This window comes from Lepisosteus oculatus, chromosome 3 (assembly GCF_040954835.1).
Source record: "Lepisosteus oculatus isolate fLepOcu1 chromosome 3, fLepOcu1.hap2, whole genome shotgun sequence".
NCBI classification, from domain to species: domain Eukaryota; kingdom Metazoa; phylum Chordata; class Actinopteri; order Semionotiformes; family Lepisosteidae; genus Lepisosteus; species Lepisosteus oculatus.
The window spans coordinates 1339943-1361755 of record NC_090698.1 but is presented as its reverse complement, the minus strand read 5'-3'; the positions used below and the strand labels follow the sequence as shown (position 1 = coordinate 1361755).

Sequence of the window (21813 nt, the reverse complement as noted above, 5' to 3'; positions counted from 1 at the left end):
CATAGAAAGCGAATTATCGATGATATTGACAAATACAGAGCAGGAGTCTGGCGGGAGGGTAGGGGTGGGATTACAGCTGTTAATAATCTCCTACACCGGTAGCCATTCCTGAAGTGTCATTAAGCGTCATAAAACATCCAGTACAAATATAGATGCTCAGCTGACGGATCATTGTAATTCGTAGGCTTTAAAAAGCAATAAAAAATGATTAGTTGGACATTAACTAAATGAAAGAAGTACAGATAAGAAATTCTGGAAAGTACAGGGGAAATTCGCTCTTCCGTTTAGCCCGAATTAGCCCTCGCTGATTGGGTGCTTTTCCGCGTGGTCACGCCCATCCCGAGGAGCGAACTCCTGGCACCTGATCCAGCTGCGCGCGCCCGGGCTGATCGATCCGCGACAAGGAAAGCCAGCTGGGATTTTAAATGGATGTGTCCGACCGCGGAAAGGACCCGAGGAAACCCCGGTCCCAGGACTCATCATCAGGTCAGAATGTGACTGCCCTGTTCCTGCCACTGTTTCTCTCTCCTCGGGTGGTTCTTAATCCACAGAGTTAGCTTGAAGTACAGGTGAGCGCGTTATGCTTTAGGGACTCAATAGCAAGTTGATAATAGTTTGAGTTGTAAATTGTTAACAACTGCGAATACCCCGAGGAATAGTTGCTAAACCATGTTTGATTTTTTTAGATCCGACTTTTATTAGCTGATGACTCCTACACAATTGTTACGATCCATCGAACGCAATTCCTTGGGTAATGGCGTCTGCAGAATACTTCGGCAAGAAATCGGTTAAAAAGGAGTGTCTTATTTTTCTCATCATCGTTCGCACCGCGCGATTCGTTAACGAAACCTGTCAGATTCGGTTAACAAGTTAACTCGGGCGAAAACCACCGTGATACCCGGACCTGTGCGCGGCGAGACGAGCGACACGCTCCTCTCGTACAGGAAACGTGACTTTGCTGCGGGCGGCCCGGGCGTGTACAACCTGTGGAGTAGTGGTGTTTGTCAGGACTGAAGATACTTCCTACATCTGACTGGCAGCCGGTGTAGCAGAGCCAGCAGGGGGGGTGGTCACACGATTCTTGGTCACGTGATTCCTTTTTTTTTTTGGTCAAGGCAGGGGGCAGTAAACTATTCAAAACAGTGTCACTGAGGAGACAGCGAGAGCTGAGACGTCCCCGCTGGGCCTTGCCGCTCGGCCCTCCTGTTACTTATCTCCAGCTCCAGCCTCTCTCTCGCCCGGCAGGCGCTGCAGCCCGGTGCCCCAGTGTGGTGTCCCGCCAGCAGTGGGGCGCGGTGGCCCCGCGGGCCCGGAGCCACATGGCGGGGGCCGCGGTGCGGGCCGTGATCCACCACACCGCCCTGGCCTCCTGCGGCGGCGCCGACTCCTGCGGCGCGCTGGCGCGGAGGATCCAGCGGGCGCACATGGAGGGCCGCGGCTTCGACGACATCGGCTACAAGTAAGCAGACGCCTTGCTGGAGCGTTTTGAACCGGCGGGCTGTCGGGGTACAGGGGTTCCCCAACGCTGGGCTGGAGGGACGCCGCGCCCGGCCGAGACACACAGATTCAGCTTCATGGTCCGCGCTGTCCTGCATGGTCCTGTTCCGGCTTTGACGCCGGTGCAGCCTCACTGGCGCTCAGCTGGACTGGCAGGGCGTGATTGTCCCCACGGCACACGGCTCATCCAGGCTTCACCTGAGCAGCTTCTGCTTTTTTGTAGCTTCCTGATTGGAGGAGACGGCAGCGTGTTCGAGGGCCGGGGCTGGGGCATCGTGGGAGCTCACGCCAAGCGGTGCAACGCCGACTCCCTGGGCATCGCCTTGATGGGGCACTTCAGCAGTAAGCAGCAAATTCTCCCTGTGAGAGCTTGTCTCTGGATCATGGGGGGTGCCCCCTGGAGGACGGGCTCACTGTGGGCACCCTGCGCGTGGCCAGCGACAGGACTGGCAGCGGTACGGCATGCCTGAACAGTGCCGTCTGCTCCAGCCTGTCCCGTCTAGCCCTCCGCCTGACTGGGGCTCAGCCTGGGAATACTGAGCAGCAGGTAAAGGGTTCTTCCATACTGGACGGACAAGGAAGGAGAAGCAAACGTTTCAGCTGTGGAGCCCTGCTCAGCTGTGAGGGGGAGGGGAGGGGAGGGGAGGGGAGCCCGTGGTGGATGAAGCGCTGGAGGACACTAGACAGAGTAGGTTAGGGGGGCAGGAGCAGGGAGCAGTGGGCATGAGGCAGGAGAGAATGAGTGTCCACACTCGGGGGCAACAGGAGGAGTCAGGATCTGCAGATGAACAGAGAGGATTTAGGAGGAAATGAGTCTGTCATTGAGAGAAGAGGGAAGGTGTGATCCTAGTTTGTTTCGAATGTCTTTCTGCAACAGGAGTTCCGACACTCCTCTGTGAGAACGCAGACATTCAGAAAGATTGTGGCCGTTAGAGGTGAAATGGGAAACTATGGGCTTGGAGAGATCTTTGATCGTCTCGGCCCGGACACGTTCCCTGAAACAGTCTGCCAGTCTCCTTCCTGTGCCACCAGTGTAAATAGCTGGGCATTTCCTGCAAGAGATGCATAGAAAAGGTTTGGTGTGGGATAAACCTTCAGCTGCTCCCGTGCAGCCTGGGCGTGCTGACACAGCTCCCTGCCTGCCCCTGCTCAGTGAACACAAGCCCTGGCACTGCACGGCTCCGGGCCCAGCTCAGAGCAGCCACGCCTGTCTGCGTGTCTTCCAGGTGAGGCCCCCAGCCTGGCCGCCCTCTCTGCTGCTCGCCAGCTCCTGGATTGTGGGGTGGCCCAGGGGCACCTGCGCCCCGATTTCACCCTGCTGGGACATCGTGATGTGGGTGACACAGAGTGCCCGGGGGACCAGCTCTACCAAGCCATGAGGCAATTTGCCAACTTCAAGCCCTGAAGAAAGGCACCTTCGCAAACAGCGCGCCGAGGTTCGTGAGCATCACATTAGAACCAGCACCAGAGAAGCCTTGTGGCTTGTTAACACGTTGAGAAAGTTTTACTTTGAAAATGACCACGAATCTACAGCAGCAGAAATGCAAACTCGGCTCAAAGATGCAGCAGAGAGCTGAGCTCGGATTTAGGATTTTGGGGTTGTATGTACTCATGCTGACGACCATTCAAGTGCAGTGCGCCATCTATTGGACACAGATAGATTGCAGCCGATGAGCTCCACGCCGGTGTTCGTCTGCTGATCTCTTATTGCCCCACGGACGGTATGGCCCCCACGCGTTAACTGACTCTCGGAGTCAGTTAATTATATTACTTCTAGTGAGATCAATTGTCACAGACCTTGTCTGGCAATCATAGATTTACTCTTCCGTGGAAATAGTTTGTGGTCTGCGTGACTGGTCTGTCTCGTTGCGCTGCAGACAGATGTACCTGCACACCTGTGAGCTATTAAAATCCTGAACCGCCACATTGTGAAAAGGTGCACTGGTTTGGAAGGATATGAACAAGGAAATCGGGTGTAAGACTCAGAATTCAGAAGATATTTCAGACGTCTCTTGATTATGTGACACCAGAAGAAGTTGCTAAAACCATCGTGTTCCCATTTTCTCCCGCTAGGTGGCGCAGTAACGACACATACCAGTGACAACAGGTCGCCCGCTGTAAATTAAAGTTTGAATGTGTTGGGCCACTTCTAAACTCTTTTTTGTCCTGAACTTCTTTCTTTTTTTCCGGTATGACGCTATAAAGGAAAAACACAATTTTCACCAGCAATCAGTATAGAAGATCTGGGTGTTTTGACTTTGACACGAACGGACCGGGAAGGTACAGTCCACATCGTGCCTTGAACATAAATGTGGGATTACAGTACCATTCAAGACCGATTAAGTTCTCAAGACTGGTATATGTATGTTTATGTATGTATCATTACTTCTACTTAGTAATAACAGATTAATAGCAGATTAATCACTGCGTTATTTTACACTCTTAAGAGGAATAAACAAGAATCATTTTTCTCGTTTTATTTCTAAACTTGGTTTTATCAGTTCCATATAAGCCTGGCGTAAAAACGCATACTATATGTAGGGCAACATAGAGCATGTGAGTTCGAATAGAAGTTCTGTCTTGCGAGTGATCGCCCACATGTCTGTGTCCGGATGCTGGTCCACAAGCCCGTCTTTCCTCTGATCGCCGCGTGAAACAGTTCGACCCCTCGTTTCCCCGCGAGCGGATCAACCGCCAGTTCAGTTCACAGCCGTCGCGTTTCCTGTGCTGCTGAAATAATCTAATGTTTCGTTCTGGACAGGCGTTGGTCAGACGGCCACTTGGGCCCTGTAACTCGCTTCCCCCCGAGGGGCCGGACACTTCGCGGTTCGTGTCCCCCGGCGGGGCAGGTCCACCGCCGGCAGCAGACAGGAGAACCGCGACCTCCTTCCTCCTCCTGCCGAGCTCTCTAAACCCGTGTGCGGGTGGGGTGGCTCGTCTTACCTCGATGAATACGGGCTTTTAGCTCGTCCGACATGGCTCTGATGTACATTTTTCAGTTATTATTTATTTTGTTTCTAGTACGCCTGACTTCGGTGGCGTCCAATTCTAAAAGTCGCTGTGGCGTAAAACACACAGTGCGGCAACAACCCAGCGAAAGTAAACACGGGTAACCTCCCGCAGGGATCGTGGAAATGCCCTGCAGGATGATCACGGTTCAGTGTCATATTTGTGCGGGATAGAGCTTGACAAAATCGGCTTCAGAACACGTGCTGTGAATTCAACTGATTCTCTGCAAGCCAGGAGATCTTCCTGCACGACAAGCGCGGGGGAGCAGGATCGCCTTTAAATTTGCTCAGTATTTTCTGGTCGTTTATTCAGAACGCGGGACTGTCAGTCATTTCAAGTAATCGATCATAACAGTAAGGGGAAATAGCCACTGTAACAAGACTCCACGTTTTCTTCGGAAAACGGATGAATTTGTACTTGCAGGTAATTCAGTTTGTATTCATGTATTTTAATTCGTTGCTGTTTTTTTTTTCAGATCCGAAAAAGGCCATTCAGGTCAGTCTCCTTGTTCGCATCGTGTCTAATATATCAGTTTCCCAAAACGGAACAAATTGAAACACAAGTCCTAAAATCCGTATATGGGGTGGATTTAATGTTTTACTTATTTCCCTGAAGAATTTTAACCCGAGTGTTTTATAAAGAATACTCATTAGGATTCTCAAGTCCGTTTTTTGAAATAATCCTTTAATATTTTATATCTTAATATATCTATTAAGATTAATAGATATATTAAAAATATATAGATATTTTATATGACACCTGAAGAAGGCTCCACGGTCGAAACGTTGTGTTCTCTTTCTTCTTTTTTTCAGCATGGAATAAACCTATTACTTGTTCCTTAGATATTTTATATCTTAATTGAATATAGATCCGACACCGTGTACATAAGGTATCACACCAAACATTAGACCCATAGCCTTTGATTGATGTAAAATTAAAGAGATACGGTTGATATTTATCATTTTATTGGGCTGCAACTACAACAATAAAACTGCTGTGTTTCGAGGTGAGTTTAAAAAAGTGTTTACTGAGAAGCACCGGAGTGAGTACAGGCACCGACGTCATTTTAGTACCTCTCACTACACCGGACAGTGCTGTTACTGCAAACAGTTATATATTTAACACGGTTTTGTAAATTCAAAGGTAAGTCTGCAAACCTTTTCCTTAGAATCTTTACTCGGTAAATTACATTGACATCCTTAAAACGGCTAATAATCATGCTGCTTTCATGTCCACTTACTAGAGATAAAATCGGCAGATTTTAAAATATGATGTGGTTTTTCGTTCCGTGACTGAAGTACGCGCATACGTGTCGTGTACCGCTGCTGGCCGTTTGAAAAGCGCGAATACAGCGATTCTCCTGGATTCCAGCTGAGCAGTTGCAAGACTCGGATCGGGCTCGCGGGTTGTAAAAATGCCTGCCGTCTAACATACCGGCTCATCTTTTCCTGTTCGGACACTCCTCCACCTGATCCGCTGGGCTGTGGGGCTGCCGCAATTCACAGCGGTCTATTTAATTAGAACCGTTGTCATTATTATTCAATAATTAGATGCAGCTCTAATTATACAGATCCCCGACCTGCATTCGGCGCTTTTGCGCTAATTGAACCCCTCAGTGTGTGAGCACGTTGAGGGTCGGGCCCTGTCCTTTCTGTAAGAAGTGCAGTGCAGAGTTGTTGTCCCTGGGACTGTGGGCGCGGGGGTGCTGTCTCCGCCGAGCCGGGCTTCGGTGTCTGGGAGAAAACACACATTCTGTCATTTTAGCATCTTTACACTGCTCTTTAGTTCGTCCTTAGAAATATCGCTTCATTCGTGTTGCATTTTATTTTAAGACCCTGGTGATACTGTAAACTGTGCTGCTGTTTAACATTTGCTGTGATCCAGGCCGACTGACAGTGACGTGTCGTCAGTGGAAGAACACGATACCGCAAATAAATGGCACAGTATTTTCAATCACTTACATCGGCATATATAGATATAATGTAAAATAATACATAAACATTTATACTTATAAACTTCACGCGTAATTAACGTTTTTATTTCCGAAAAGGCGCAGTGCGAATTATAATTGCGGACAGCAAGAAAAGGAGAAAGAGTTTTCTTCGGTTAGCAATAAGAGGAGTCTAGGATGTGAGTTGGGAGAGAGTTCCAGGAAGTGGAAGTCTGTAAAATTTCAGACTACTTCGCAAACTACCAAATGGGTTCGCTGGACATTCTCTCCCTTGTGCGGTAACTTCTGTTGCACGTTCTCATGATCAGAGAGGCAGTCGAGAGGAACAGGCAACCCAGGCGCCCAGGACGGAGGAAAACAGCAGGAATCTGGAGGGAGGAGCGAACTCCCTCCGGGAAGGGATGAGGATACAAAGTGCGATACGGACAGAGAGCGCGCGGCGTGGAACGACAGCAAAGCCACGCGATGAAGACGAGGCTCTGTTCAAGAAGATCCCAGTTCAGCTCGCGGTTTTATTAGGTTAGTTAGAAAGACCTTCAGTAACGGGAACCCGAGCCTTAAATGATCCCACCGAAGTCCAAAACGAAGCGATACAGTTCGCTACTATCCCCAGGTCGAATAGTTGTTTAATATAAGTCACATTAAAGCATTGCGAACTGTGATAGTCTGACGTGATTTCTTGCTGAAACTCTTTCTCTGAGAGTCGTCTACAGGTAATCGCTGGAGACCTGTACCTGTGCACAGGTGAACTGCGACAGTATTGTAATATCTGCTCGCTGCAGTTGTTGGTAGACGCCTCGATACAGCTTCTATCTTACTGGTATGATTTTCTCCTGCTGTTTCGCCTGTCGCGTCTGTTTACATGACCTCCTGAAACAAACAGGCAGAAGCCCGCATCAGAGGGCGGAGACCTGGGTCACTGCCCGGGAGCGGAGACACCGGGGTGCCGTGCTGCGCGCACACCTGCCTGCCGCCTGGGCTTCCGCGGCGGGCCGCGCGTGTCTGTGTGGGCTTGTGGGCGAGTGCGGTGCCGTGGGCGAGGGGCAGCCCGTGGGGAGTGCACCGGCCGGGGGCACGGGGGGGAACACGAGGCAGGAGGCGGTCGCGAAGCGCAGGACGCACAGGTGAGCGTCTTGGGTTACGGAGTGCTCGGGACTGTTCTCATTGCAGCGGGGAGCTCGGCGCGGAGACAGAGAGACTGGCTCGCTTGAATGGGACAAACGCGGACCCCGAGCCCGTCCTGCGTGCGTGGGTTTGCGCGTGCGTGTAGGCGTGCGAACGCGCGCCCCAGTCGCCGTTTCTTCTTCTCTCCACTTCGTCCGTTCTTTCACTTCTTCTCTCTCTCTCTCTCTCTCTCTCTCTCTCTCTAACGGGATGTGATGTTGGACATGGAAGGCTGGACAGCTGCCCCCAGGCTCCCGCACAAGTCTCCTTTCAGCATCAAGAGCCTGCTCCAGGAGGAGGCGATGAGCGACGGAGCGGAGGGCTCGGAGGGCACGGGGCAGCCGGAGCGCGAGCCGCCGCCGCCGCCAGCTCGAGAGGAACCGGGCGAGGCGCGAGACGGGCAGGACAGCCGCGAGGGCAGGGGCGCGTGCAGGGCACCGGAGGAGGCGGCGGAGGGCGAGGAGCAGCGGGAGGCCCGGCACGAGAAACCGCCCTTCAGTTACAACGCGCTCATCATGATGGCCATCCGCCAGAGCCCGGACAAGCGCCTGACCCTCAACGGCATCTACGAGTTCATCATGCGCAACTTCCCCTACTACAAGGAGAACAAGCAGGGCTGGCAGAACTCCATCCGCCACAACCTCAGCCTCAACAAGTGCTTCGTCAAAGTCCCCCGCCACTACGACGACCCCGGCAAGGGCAACTACTGGATGCTGGACCCCTCCAGCGACGACGTGTTCATCGGCGGCACCACCGGCAAGCTCCGCCGCCGCTCCAGCGCCTCCTCCCGGGCCAAGCTCGCCTTCAAGCGGGGCGGCCGCTTGCCGCCGCCCGCCGCCGGCCTGGCCTTCGCCGGCTCCCTGTACTGGCCGGTGCCCCCCTTCCTGTCCCTGCAGCGCCCGGAGCACCCCGGCTACACGCCGCCCTACTTCGCCCCGCACGCCGCCGCTCTGGCCCAGGCGCCGCGCCCGGTCTGCGCCGCGGACCCCTCCTTCCTGGGCAGCGGCGGCCACAGCTTGCACCACCACCACCACCACCAGGTCGCCGCCGCCTCCTTCGCCGCCTCCTCGCTGCCCTGCGGCCTGAGCCCCTGCTCCCTCAACCTGCTGGCCGGGCAGGCCAGCTACTTCTTCTCGCGCCACGTCCCGCGGCCCCCCACGCCCCCGCCCGGGGCCTCTCCGCAGAAGATCCCCGCTCTGGGGCAGGGGCTCCACGCGCGGGGTGGGTCCAGCTACGTGGCGGGGTTGTCAGCAGTGGAGTTCCCCAACTATTTCACCCAGGGGAGACCCGGGAGCCCCTTCAACTCCGCACTGCACTGACAGGAGCGCGGGAAGGTCGGGGTGCCCCCCGCTGTGCTGTGACTGGAGTTCAGGACTGGGACCAGTTTGTGCTTCCTGGGACTCGCTTTGTTTGTGTCAGGTATGTCGACTTGTCCAGCTGCTACAAAGGCGAGAGCTGTCAGGTATTTGTGGACAGGGAGTTTAAAACGTGCTTTTGTGGGTTTCGTTTTATTTTTTTAAAAACTATCTTTTACATTTTTGCAATGGCTCGGCTAAAAGGGGAGGATTTTCAAAGCGTTTCGAAAAAATATATATGTTTAGTTGACATCAGCTTTAAAAGTTGTGGAAATCGGAGCAAAGGCACGCGGCCTGGTTTTGAAAACGCAATCCTCGCGGACAGCATCAGCCCGGGTCGCTTCCGCCTCCGAGCGACCCCGAACCAGGACTGACACCGGCAGCAGAATGTTTATTGTAAAAACGGATATTCTCTAAATTCATAGAAGTAGAAACAATTAGAACGAAACCGACATTTAGCAAAATTATTTGCGGTTTTGCAGCCAGTAAATTCACCGCAAGTGTCCCGCCTACATAGGATTGAAGAACTTGAGGGGTTTCTCGGTGAGCGCCCCTTAAACGGGTCAAGACCCTGTCACCAAAAGATGACATATCGTGCCGTGAGGAGCTGAGGGCACCGTGCCCGTGGAGATTTCTCTCGTGTTTTCTCTCCAGTGTCACGGGTGTACCTGACCCTTACAAATGCTTTCAGACTAGTAGCTGTGCTGAAATACAGCGCACAGGCCTCTTCTGTTTAAAAGTCGAGCTGCTTAAGAATTCAACACAGATCGTATGGTCTGGATTAGTAGCCCTTCTTAGTAATTATCTTTCAATTATTACTTTACAAAAACATTTTCATATGTTCTCAGACAACATAAACACTGCGATACAGTCGAATGTATTGATAGTGTTGAATAATATTAGTCTTTATTTGGCTCTTAGGTAGGCTTTTAGAAAATTGTCCACAGTGCTGCTTGTGCACAAGCTTCTGATAATTTCAGGAAAGAGACACGTTATTTGCTTATCGAAACTAAAGAGGTGTTTATTCAAACCGCTCTTAAAAACTTTAGGGTTTTATCTTTTTAAACTGCGAAATGCGCTGAATTTGATCCTTGAATTGATTTTCCTCAGTCTGTCTCTTAATTTAGAAAATAACAAAAACTAACCATGTCCTCCTGACAGATTGTAATTATTCTAATGATTAATTATGTTGCAATTAATGCTTTTCAATTTACTAGAACCCCTGCGGACGCCTTACAATAACAGATGCCATTGTAATACCAGCATCTCACTCGGACATGTGCCTGCTGTACACGATGAAAACAGAATATAATAATAATTTCAGTTCTAACAGGAGGCATTGTCAGGGTACCGTTCCCACAGTGCAACAAAACAAAATCAAATGTGCTTTCTTCCACAAGTGAGCTGAGGATCTCCGGGGTCAGTTCTCCAGTTCAGTTTTCCCGCAGTACTGTCCGAAGGCCTTTTTCCGTTTCGCCAGTGATTAAGGCGAGCAAAAGGAATAAATTCTAACTTTACGTTTTGTTTTGTTTTTTTTTGGGGGGAGCAAGTGATGATTTCATTCGTTGTACTTATTGGTTTCGCTCCAAATCTGGCTCGGTTAATAACTCGAACACTTTCTCAACATGTACAGTACGGCTCAGAAGAAAAGGAGCCGAGTCAAACATGATATTTGCCGGTGAGCCCGCTCTGCAGAACCGGATTCTGGGTTCGCCTGGGTCTGATCAGGAGCTCAGTGCGCTGACTGGTTTAACACGTGCAAAAAAAAAAACCTCTTAACGTGGATGTCCAGTTAAACGGCATCAACCTGAAGAAACGTTAAAAAATCACCCCCAAAACAAGGTACTTTTGATTTAGGCAAATGGATGTTTTTTTTTAAAATAAAATCGGTGCGCGGCTTCTCACAACCGTATTTGAACAGGTGTTTCGGGTGTAGGTTCGCCGCATCCCCATATACTCCAGCACAATACTGCGAGGTGATGGGTTGCTGTTTTAGCACAGAGGAATAATTTGAAAACCCGGCCTGACACACTTTCAACGCGCATTTTCTTGGTGGTTCAATGATCTAAAGAGACGCTTAAGTATTATATTGCAACTGCAGACGAAAACGCTTTGAAAATCGTCCCGTTTTTTCTTTTTTTCAAGCTGCAGGGATTTTTCAGGTTGAACAATAGTGTTGAGGCCGACACGGACGAGACACGAATTGCAGTATTAACGTTAACGGCGGTCGCGCTCCGAACTGGAGCAGCTCCTGACTAACGGAAGGCCGCGGGGAAAGGAGACCGTACTTCACCGCGGGCGGCAGGAACGTGTTGTTCAGGCGTGTACATTCTTCCTGGAATTTGACATAAAAGATAAAACCTGTAAATGTATGTTTGTTAAGATTTTATCAAAAGCAGAACCCTTCCTTAGAAACAGGATTCTAAAGGACAATTTCGACTTTTGCGACCAGGAAAAGGTGACTCATCTTGAGAGCTGCATGCACTGTGCTCTCTATATATTAAAATTATAGATGTATAAAGTGTGGGAATTTCGACAAACACGTTTACAGTTTTCAAACCATTAATAAAAACGCTGCAAACTCTGCATCCTGATTCATTCATTTACCTTGAATATTTCGACGCTCTTTTGCACAACGAGAACATTGTATTTGTCAGATTGTGATTCTATAGATGAGGTGTGTGTGTGTGTGTTGATGGAGGGGTGTCTCTGTACTGGTGTGGGCAGCCCCGGGCTCGCGCTAATCTCATCCCCACTTTCTTTTTCTTCCCGGACCTTCGTGACTTAATTGAACCCATTAAGAGGACAATTAGTCCAATCAGGTGTGTTGTCCAAGTCCCAGGGCGGTGCTGACTGAAGAGCGCTTCTAAAACCATGTCAGCTTTATTGACGAGCTAAACTTTTGGGTTTGTTAGGGATGTTTTGTGGGATAAAAAAAAGACTGATACAAGAGCAAAATAAAGAAGTGAAAGAAAAATCATAAATAACACTTATCGTATACAAAATACCATATGAGGCTACATTACAGTAAAGATAGAATCCACAAGTTAATCTCTAAATACTATAATAAATACTTTTATAACTGTTGAGTTAAGCGACAGAACAGCCTCAAAACACGCCGGTTCCAACTAGATGATCAGGTTTCTTTCCTCCGGTATATAATTCGATCCCCTACGACTGCTGCAGCTGCTAGCTAGAAATTGCAAAATAAAGGAACAAGAGGCTAATGTTTTTCTCCCGCCGGTGGTCTGTACACAGCCTGGGTGTAGGAATGCGCAGCCCCGGGTTGCAGAGCTGTCTCTCTGAGCCGGAGCTCGTCCACCGTGAGAATCGCCCGCGCTTTGCCTGGTCTGGCTCAGCGGCGTCACGCCAGCAGAGCTGGGAGTTCAATATATTGTTCAAAATATTCTTTTAGTTCGTTTCTGTTAACTTTACCCACCAGAGTTCTCCTGCCTGCTTAAAAATAGGTGTGTTGTTGCCTGTCGCTAGTACTGTGTTAAAATATGCATCGAATAGTAAAAACAGGTATACTGTACGTTGACGGGTAAAAACAATTAAATTATTATGGGAAGAGAAAACACGCGTAACGCTATAAGCTTTCCCCTCAGATAAATCGTCTTTTTAGGCCGTCCCCAGCTGTCGGAACCCCTCAGACCCGGTACCGCCGGCCGCAGGCCCAGCACACTCGGGCCCGAACTTCCAGGCGTCTGTTCCAGCCACACCCGCAGGAGTCTGACACACTTTGTTTTCGATTAAATCTTTATTTTACCCTAAAACACCACCACGTACAGCAAAGCCTAACGTGAGTTGTAAAAGCAGATGTGATTTAAATAATACTTTCTTTTTCGAAATTATTATTATTATTATTATTATTATTATTATTATTATTATTATTATTCAAAGGAACAAGTAATAGATTTATTCCATGCTGAAAAAAAAATAAGAAAGAAAACACAACGTGTTTCTTCAGGTGTGAGGATTATTATTATTATTATTATTATTATTATTATTATTATTATTATTATTATTATTCAGTTTTCGACTACTTAGTTTTCTCCTGTTAGTAACCCAAATTCAATGTATTGATAACACCCCGATTTGTCTTATAAATTTAACAAACTACACCTAAAATCGTAATGTCCGAAAATACATTTGTGAATACTTCAGAACAACTAAGAATCTGGAATAATTGATACGTAGTTTGTGTGTGTGTGGTAATATTACATTTTCATTGCGTTTCTATTTATTTTATTTAAAATACGGCGTTTCATTTATTTTGTCATGCTAATTACTTTTCAACGGTTAAACACAAAACCCAGTGTTGCCAGTCAATCAATCCGGGTTTATTGATCAATGCGCGAACAGGACAGCACACCGCGGCGATGGAATCTTCATCCGCAAGCTCGTTAGGAGCGATTGAAGAGTAGGAGGACAGGAGTTTAGACGGGTTGGGTTCGGATTGCGACACAATAAATGATATAATTGCAATTTAAAATACAATTACGGATTGTGCGAGAGCGACACAAGGACAGGAGGTATTTAGCGCTGTTCGTATGTGTCCTGAGAGTGCAAGTGGCAGGAGGCTGCCGGTGCACAGTACCTGTCAGTTCAAGAGGTTGCCTATTCGCCAGCGGCCGTTGGCGTAACCTACTTGAACTTGCCTTTGTAATTTAATCACATTCCGAGCAAGAATTCACATAAAGCCCAAAGCTGAAAGTATTCACAGATTAATATTCCCGTGCGTTTTTCTCAGAAAGATAACTCGAAGGTCGTATATCTGTCGATCCCCTTGTTTCTATTCCCTTAAAATTCAATTCCATTTTGTTTTTCGTTATACTGACACGGGTGACAGTCCAGTGAACAGTGTTTCTCATGAATCTCTCAGGTGCAGTATGTAAATAGAACAGAAGACAAGACAGTAGACAGTAACACAATCACAATAACGGTGTAAACAACAGTATGGCGTATTTAAGAACACACCTGTCTGCTATTAGTTTATTAGTTACATATTTCGTGTTCCTCAGATTTGAGTGAAACAGTGTTAGAAGGACTAAGTACACACTGTAGACGCAGCAAAGGAAATTTACAAATCAGTCGGCTCCCTGGCTATAGGACTAACAAACTGTCGTCATGTCGTCCCAGAATACTAGGATAGAGTTCAGGTAGAATGCAAATCTTTTAAAGACATTTCATTGCCAGCAACTACCGCTGCATGCTGTATTGTAGTGCATTTTATAAATAAACTTTGCTATGCTGCAATTATACCGCGGCAGACTTCATTCAGAACACTGTGTACAATTTTCGTCATCAGCTTACAAGACATCACTGCTGCTCGGGAATCAGTCCAGAGAAGAGCAACCAGATACATCATCGGGCTTAAACTGAAGATCCGAGTCTGGAACAAAGAAGAGATTCAAGTATTCCACATCTTCAAAAGCGCTGATAAAATCAATAGCGCGGACTTCCTCAGAATGAACAGTGAAACACGAACCTGAGGTCACAAATGGAAAATGTAAAAGTGCATTTATAACCGAGAATAGGAGGCACCTCTTTACACAAAAGGTTGTGGGAGTGTGAAACAAGCCATCCAGCCATATTGTTGGAGCCGATCCAGCCCAAGAAAAGACAGGATGAGCTCTTCCGATTATTAAGCGACTAGCAACCATACAAATTTCCCTACACTTCATTGTGAAGTTTCTTGCGCTATCAGAGAGGAACATTTGCCCTATCATTTTGTGGTAAAAAAAAAACTAGAGGCTGATGGACACAGAGCTTTCTGGGCCTTGAGCGACCACCTTTACTTTACCTTTATTCATTCGGCACCTTGAAACACTCAGTTGTAAAGGACAAAAGTTACAATGAATAAATAGGGAGTTATTTTTCTCTCATTCGAGGGCTCAGGTAAGTACGCAGGTGTTGCTCTTTAACGTGCGTTCAAAGACAAGTGTCCTTGTGCATGAGTAGCAGTAGCAGTTTCATTTTTAGGATAACGCGTATCTCGTTTATTGTTGTCAACCCAAATAAAAAAAATAGTTTTAATTTCAACCGCCCTCCATCAAATAATTGATCAGAAGCAGACGTTTACTTTCTCTAAAAACCACGAGGAAGCGAATCGCGAATGCAGGCGCGCAACAAAACACACCTGGCACAGTCATACTGTATAATTAAGATAAGAAAAAAAGAGAAATAATAAGATGATAATAATAATAATAATAATGAATTACCCGTTAGACGTTTTTGTTGTTTTAGTTTAAAAACGACGAGGAAAAAATAGTCTGTTTCAACACCGTTAAAATGAGTTGCTCACATATTGCTCTAGATCAAATACTGCACAGATGGCAGAATGTGGAACCTTAAAATGGCGGGTGAATGTGTTAGTATCTGTGCAGTGTTGTGTTATCGTTTGCTAAGTTTGTACTAGGTTGTTGTATTTGGAAACGTCTTGTGTTTTCGTGTGGAGTTTGCTGCCTCCGATTGTGAACGATGTAAGATCAGGTCTGGCTCTGTGCCGTTTATTTACAAGCACGGCCTCCAGACGAGATACTTCTCACACGACCGCAGGTTCAACAATTACATCATGATACGGCATATTTTAAACTGTTTTCTTTTTTGTTTCCGTTCTTTGTCCTTTTTAAGAGCAAAACCCACCAAAAGCAACAAATACAGACAAAAAAAAACTATCCCCCTATTATTTTCGATAATAAATAACTACTGATAATTATTAAAAAAAACAACAGCGACAATGACCGATGGCTGAGCGGGTTCTAAATAAAAATGACTTTTTTCTTCTGTTCTGGTCAATTCGACTGTAAACTGTGCAACTGTGCAGCCGGTCTCGTGCTGTAGCGTCTCGTCTAATCCACGGCCACGTCACCCGTGACAGCTAGCCCTCTGCAGGGGGGGGGGGGTCTGCTTCACGGCTAAAGGTTCGCCACCGCCACCCCTCATGAGACAGCTCGTTAATTAATCGAATTAATTGTTTCAAGACCATTTCCTGGAGGCTCGGCCTAAATTATCGACAGGCCAGGTGCGCTTCGTTTTGTTTCGGCCGTTCGGCTAAAGATTCCAGCGAGCGAGTTTTTACTCTGAAATAAAACAGACCCAAAGTGTAATATTTGGAAATGTTTTCGATACACATGGGTGGAAAAGGGCGCGGTGCACGCTTTTGTTTTCATGAATAAACGGATACGATTCGAAATGTTACTATTATCCACGTGTATCTAACCTAAATCATTCACTTGTCTCACTGTTTCCTAAAATGCCCTCTCCGTGTGGAGGAGTGATCCTCAGTGCTTACAGAGCACTCATTCATCATGCGCCTGGCAGGCCGGGTCGGGCTCTCCGTCTCTGTGCTCTATGGTGTAGGCTTATCTTCTGCAGCAGAAGGCGTGAAATTCACACCTACATCCTTCACAGCTCTCCGAGACCGAGACCACACCCGGAGCAGGTGTTGCTCCGTTCCAATTGGGAGCAAACAGATTGGTCACAGGCGCAAGATCGGAGTAAAATAAAGTTTTTTTAGGGTTGTACCCGGAGGGGGCCCCATCCCTGTTGACTCTTCTAAGCGGGGCCCTGTGCGCCGGGTCTCGTGTACTGTATTCGGTTTTAGCCCAAATCCTTGTGCGCTTTAGAGCGCTCGGGGGGTCCCGGGACTGATCTACAGCTACCAGGCTGCCCGTGACCTGTCGCATTTCTCCTGCTGTGATCGGCGAGTCTTTTTTTTTTTCGGAAGAGAAGATCAGCCTTTGGCGGAGGCGGAGTCTGACGAGAGAAGAGGCGTGTGAGGTATTTCTTGAAACACACACACACACTTAAAGCACTTAAACGCAGGACGAGGTTGAATGTGGCCAACGACCCTGTGGAAACACGGACCAGCGGATCCCCTTAAGTGCCCAGACTGTGTTCGCAGCTTTTTTTACACGGAAGCCGAGTACATTTCGTTCGGTGGTCCTGCAGGCTGTATAGAGTTGCTTGCTCCGCCTGTGTTTTAGTTTACTGACTCCATTAAGATCGCGTCTCCAAATACTTTCCCCAGCACTTAGGAAATCTTGCTCACGGTATCGGATGTCCTGCCTTTCTGCCTAATTTATCTCCTCATGCTCCAAGTCTCGCTTTCTGTGTTTATCTCCCCCTGCTGACGCGCTGTTTTTGTCGGGTACCTGCTGTAGAGCACCCAGATTCGCCACACTCGTCTCGGCGAGAAGCACTCTCTCTATAGCGCCTCGCACGCAGTTTTCTGCTTTTCCTTAGTTCAAAACCCTTTATACTTCCAGCGAGCCAAAGCTCTTCCCTGTGCTTTCTGATGAGCTCCTTTCACCGTCCGTCTGCCTCACGGCTAAAACTGAGGAGAGGAGGCATGTCTTTACACAAAGGATTGCGGGAGTGTGGAACTAGCCCCAAGGTCACTTGGCGATGAGTGTCTAAAGACTCACGGTGAAATAGTTCAGTAGTTCTGAAGCCGTCCCTTCCTTCTGTGTCCTGAGTGAACACCTGAACGGCCCTGAGGCTCCAGCGCTTTGCTCGTTCTCCGGGCAAGAGTATCCGGACAGGCTCTCACCCCCTGTCTCCCCTGCTGCCACAGTTTCCCCTCCGGAGCTCGTGTGCTGACGGGAGACTGGTCTGAGACACCTGCCGCTGCTCGTGACGATGTCAGGGCACCTGGAGCACAGGAGAGACAGCTTTTACACACACAGACCTCTCAGCAGCTGTGTCACCCTGCAGCTCCCAGCTGGCAGCCCACTGAAGCTCCGCAGGTGTGGGCCTGGCCAGTACCTGGATGGGAGACTCCTGGGAAAGCTGAGGTTGCTGCTGGAAGAGGTGTTAGAGGTGCCAGTAGGGGGCGCTCACCCTGCAGGGTGTGTAGGTCCTAATGCCCCAGTATAGTGACGGGGACACTATACTGTAAACAGGGACCTTCCTTTGGATGTGAAGTAAAACCGCGGTCCTGACTCTCTGTGGTCACTAAAAATCTCAGGGTGTTTCTTGAAAAGAGTAGGGGTGTTACCCCAGCATCTCCCTCTCCTTCTCGGCTGGACCGCCCGGCTCTGGACTTTTGCCTCCTCTCAGATTTCCCTTTGGACTCAGTTTTGGACAGTTTGCCTCGGCCACACCTCCCCGAACACCAGGGCACCATGGACACACCCCCTGCTTTCATTCCTGACCCCTGCATGCTTTTTTCCCCGTGTTTTCCTCACTCTACCCTGGATTGCTGTCTGCATAGGGTCCTGAAAGAACGCTTTCGTTACAGTAATAACCCCCATCTCTGAACTGGCTTCATCACTCTGTCTCCTCCCCACTGAGAGCTGGTGTGTGGGGAGAGGACTGGAGCATCATCCAGGTGGGGCTGCACACTGGTGGGTGTGGAGGGGATCCCCATGTCCTGTAAAGCGCTTTGAGTGGAGTGTCCAGAAAAGTGCTATTTAAGTGTGAGGATTATTGGTAGTTGTGATTCGCCTCCATGTGTCCAAACAGATTGTCCTGGGCGTGGGAGTGGCCAGAGGCAGCGTGAGGGGCTGAGGTGGTGTGTGAGCGCTGTGGCAGTGCGACCAGCACGCGCCTCGCTGTCCCCTCTTCCTCACGCACTCACGGCACTCCCCCTCTCCCAGGTTAGTGGTTAGCTCTCCCGGGGGCACCATTACATTAATAGGCCTGGCTCAGGTTGCACACGCAGGCAGCCGCTGCAGTCTGCCAGTCATCGAGGAAGGAGAGCGGACAGCAGCTCGGCAGACTTCATCAAGGCTGGTCTGAGCCGTTGGTGTCCAGCTGAGTCCAACTGCCAAATAGATACTGAATGCGCATCTTTTTCTGGAGTGATTTCAAGAGCAGGAGACTTACAATAGATCAACCTACAGTTATAGGAAGTGCTTTGATAACATAAGACAGTTTTAAAAAACAAATTGTGCCTATCTAGCTCACTTGCATGTTAGTAGGTAATTGATCTGAAGTTCTCGTCTAGATGTATCTTGAATGAAGCCAGGGTATTGGATGCTCTCACTAATCTTTGTGCAAAGAAATGTCACCTGTCCTCAGTTGTAAATGCACTTCCTTCGAGTTTGTGCTTGCGTCCTCTAGTTCGTTTTTCCCTGTGGATTCTGAAGAATCCTTAGTGTGAACTCTCCCAATGTCTTTGGGGATGGTGCCCAGGAAATGTCCTTCTTTCACAAACAGGGTGCCAGCAGTTCTGCCTGCAGCAGTATCTCGAGGAGGTGAAAAGCTGAGGCCATCATGTAGCTGACATGCAATGCACCTTTTGTTACCCTGCAAAGAACCCGTGCCTTTTGACACTCTTCCAGCTCCCCAAAAAGAAAAAGACTTTGACACGAACAGGTCGCTCACTTTGTTTTAGAGATAGTGAGATCATAAACTCGCCTCTTCTGTTACAAAGAGGGATGAGGTCATTGTCTGTTTAGGATGAACTTTTTCTCACCTTTTTTTGTCAGAAAGATTTGCAAACAGCACTGAAGAGAAGCACAGGAAGCTAGACGCTGCTGAGGACAGACTTGGCACCCAGTCAACAGGCTGTCAGTTACTGCCTGCAGCTCATTGCTTTATCTGCTGGTGAGCAGCTCAGAGAGCTCTCCGACTCACAGCAAAGTTCTGATGTTGTCAATGTGGCTCTCTGATCTGTCAGAATCGAACGAGAATGGATTCTAGTGGGAGGAAGAAAAACATGGTTATTGACACACTGTGCATCGGCAGAATTTTACAACCACCTGCACTGTCTGCCCAGGGCTGAGAGGTTTCTATAAATGATAGAAGAGAAGGAGATTCACAAAGCACTGAGAGAGAGAGAGTGTGAATGGGAAATGGAGAATGAAAGAGAGAGGGAGAGAGAGGTTGTGGGTGAGCTAAACCCACAAAGTCCCGAGGCTGCAGTAATTTGAGCTGGTCGACAATTAATCATGGTGATAAATAATGAGCTGCTGTCGTACAGAGCTAATTACTCAACACTGTCCTGATGTGGGAGACTGTAAATCATCATCTGACTGGTCTGCAGCCGGATTGCTGTGACGGCGCCTGAGAGCATCTGTTGTGCCCACTGTTCTCCCAAAGGACAGGACAGACCAGCCCATGGGGCCTGGAGAGAGCCAGGACAGGACAGGACAGGACAGGGCCAGGCCAGGCTGGCGCAGCGTGCCGCTGGTTCAGACCTCCAGCACAGGAGAAGAGAGAGACTGCGTTTCCGCTGCTGGCACTAGATACCTAAATCAGGGGTCATGAGTTTGCCTGAATAGCTGTCAGCAATGAAGATAAAAACAGGTTTAATAGCTCGGTACTTCTTAACCTGCCTTTACGTAAGTTAATCTGCTCATAAACACACCCACATTATCAGAAGCCTCCATGAGTAATGTGCTGGAGAAGCTCAACCTGCTCCGGGAGCGGATTCAGAGACTGCAGGAGAACCAGTGGGTGGCGCTGTCGGGGAGAAGATGCCCTACAAGGGAGAACTGGAGCCCCAGTAAAATGACAGATGTGGCCAATTGGCACGGTTTTCCACCTTGCTCTGCCACACCTTCACCCCGATTCTTCAGGCTTCACTGTGATCTCTCTCCCCTGCGGGAAGGAGAAGGAGGCTTGAGTGTGCTGCCCAGCTGTCATATGGACATGAGGGTCTAACAGTGTGTTTGACGCAAAACCTGGGGGAAGGACTCTGCTCCTGGAAAGCTGTGTGATGGATCGCTCAGAAATGGGAATTCCTTTTTTTTGGTCTGAAAGCCGTATGGAAACAAGGCTGCCATTTTTCTGAGGTTGCTGTATCAAGAGACGAAGGCAAACACTAAAGCTGCTGTCTGCTGCACATCGCAAACCCCACACAGGACGCTCTGCACCTGTGGAATTCACTGCCACTGGTGGCTTAAACACCCATCACCTCCCCTCAGCGTCTGCACTCCTGGTCTCACTGGATCAGTCTGTGCTGCTTTACTCCTTTCCTTTGTCGCCGTGCTGTGTTGACCTGGGCTATTGTACGGAGCTTTGAGTTTCTCAACACGTTTGTTCGATAATAATGCACTGGTGGGATTTTGACACGTTGCCAGCTCCACAGCCGCTGGCAGGGTGCCACACGACCTGCAAATGCGACGCAACGTTCCCGGCGCTTCGGGTTTGTAATATTTGCCTGCTGGCTGAATGAAGGATGTGATTCATTCCGGGCCAGCGGAATTCTTACGGACAGCATGGAGGCTCTGCATACACTGGAGGCCTGCAAGGGGTGATGGGAAGAGTGGGAGACACTGAGCTTCCTGGGATCAGTGTCACACACCCCTTGAGCAGTCAGCAGGCTGCCGAAGGGCTCGGAGAGCTCTCATGTGGCTCTTTTTTGATGTCCACTCTACCAGGCCAGTCAGCTGCTCCTGTGGTCGCGCGGTGGTTTTTTGTCTCCTGTGCTGTTCAATGGGATCTTGCAGGCGGTAGCTCTTGCGATGGCTCTGGGCAGCACGGGGAGACCGGAGAGGCGCGCAGTCGGAGACGAGCTCCGCGTTTGAAGAGGGTGAGCGAGGGAGGGGAGGGGAGGCGCTGGGCAGCCCCCCAGGCGCCGGGCTGTCTCGTGCCAGTAAGCCAATCCCCAGCGGCCTCTGCCTGCGCCTTTACAATGGCAGGGCATTCTCCGGCTCCTGAGCCAGCACAGATACCCATCTCCCTCTCCTCTCCGGCTCCCAACAAAGGGACACCTGTGTGTGCGGCCTCGCCCCCTCCCGCTCCAGTCCGCCCCTCCCTCCCTCGCCTGCGCAGTAGGAAGGAGGGGCGCTGTTCTGTTCTACCTTCTCCCCTCTGGACCTCTTGCACGGTCTTGAGCTGTCCATCAGAAACTCTGGGCTCCTCCTCTTATGAAGTCTCCTC

At 49.2% G+C, this 21813-nt stretch overlaps 2 protein-coding genes across 5 annotated transcripts; both read left to right on the top strand.

Moving 5' to 3' along the window:
• The first annotated feature begins 337 nt into the window (after positions 1 to 337).
• Positions 338 to 4508, top strand: pglyrp5 (peptidoglycan recognition protein 5). Of its 4 annotated transcripts, none has more exons than XM_015340897.2 (5): positions 338 to 486; positions 1246 to 1459; positions 1721 to 1839; positions 2724 to 2908; positions 3703 to 4508. In XM_015340897.2, the coding sequence occupies exons 1-4, from the start codon at positions 426 to 428 to the stop codon at positions 2900 to 2902; spliced, it is 573 nt and encodes a 190-aa protein (XP_015196383.2). In that variant the 5' UTR covers positions 338 to 425; the 3' UTR covers positions 2903 to 2908; positions 3703 to 4508. The 4 variants fall into 4 exon arrangements, with proteins under 4 accessions (XP_015196383.2, XP_015196381.2, XP_015196380.2 ...); XM_015340895.2 differs by lacking the exon at positions 3703 to 4508 and adding an exon at positions 3571 to 3651; XM_015340894.2 differs by lacking the exon at positions 3703 to 4508 and having other exon boundaries at positions 2724 to 3651.
• On the top strand, positions 2906 to 11562 carry foxg1c (forkhead box G1c). Its single transcript, XM_015340893.2, has 4 exons — positions 2906 to 2933; positions 4982 to 5001; positions 6766 to 6976; positions 7853 to 11562. The coding sequence occupies exons 3-4, from the start codon at positions 6859 to 6861 to the stop codon at positions 8938 to 8940; spliced, it is 1206 nt and encodes a 401-aa protein (XP_015196379.2). The 5' UTR covers positions 2906 to 2933; positions 4982 to 5001; positions 6766 to 6858; the 3' UTR covers positions 8941 to 11562.
• Positions 11563 to 21813: the final 10251 nt, after the last annotated feature.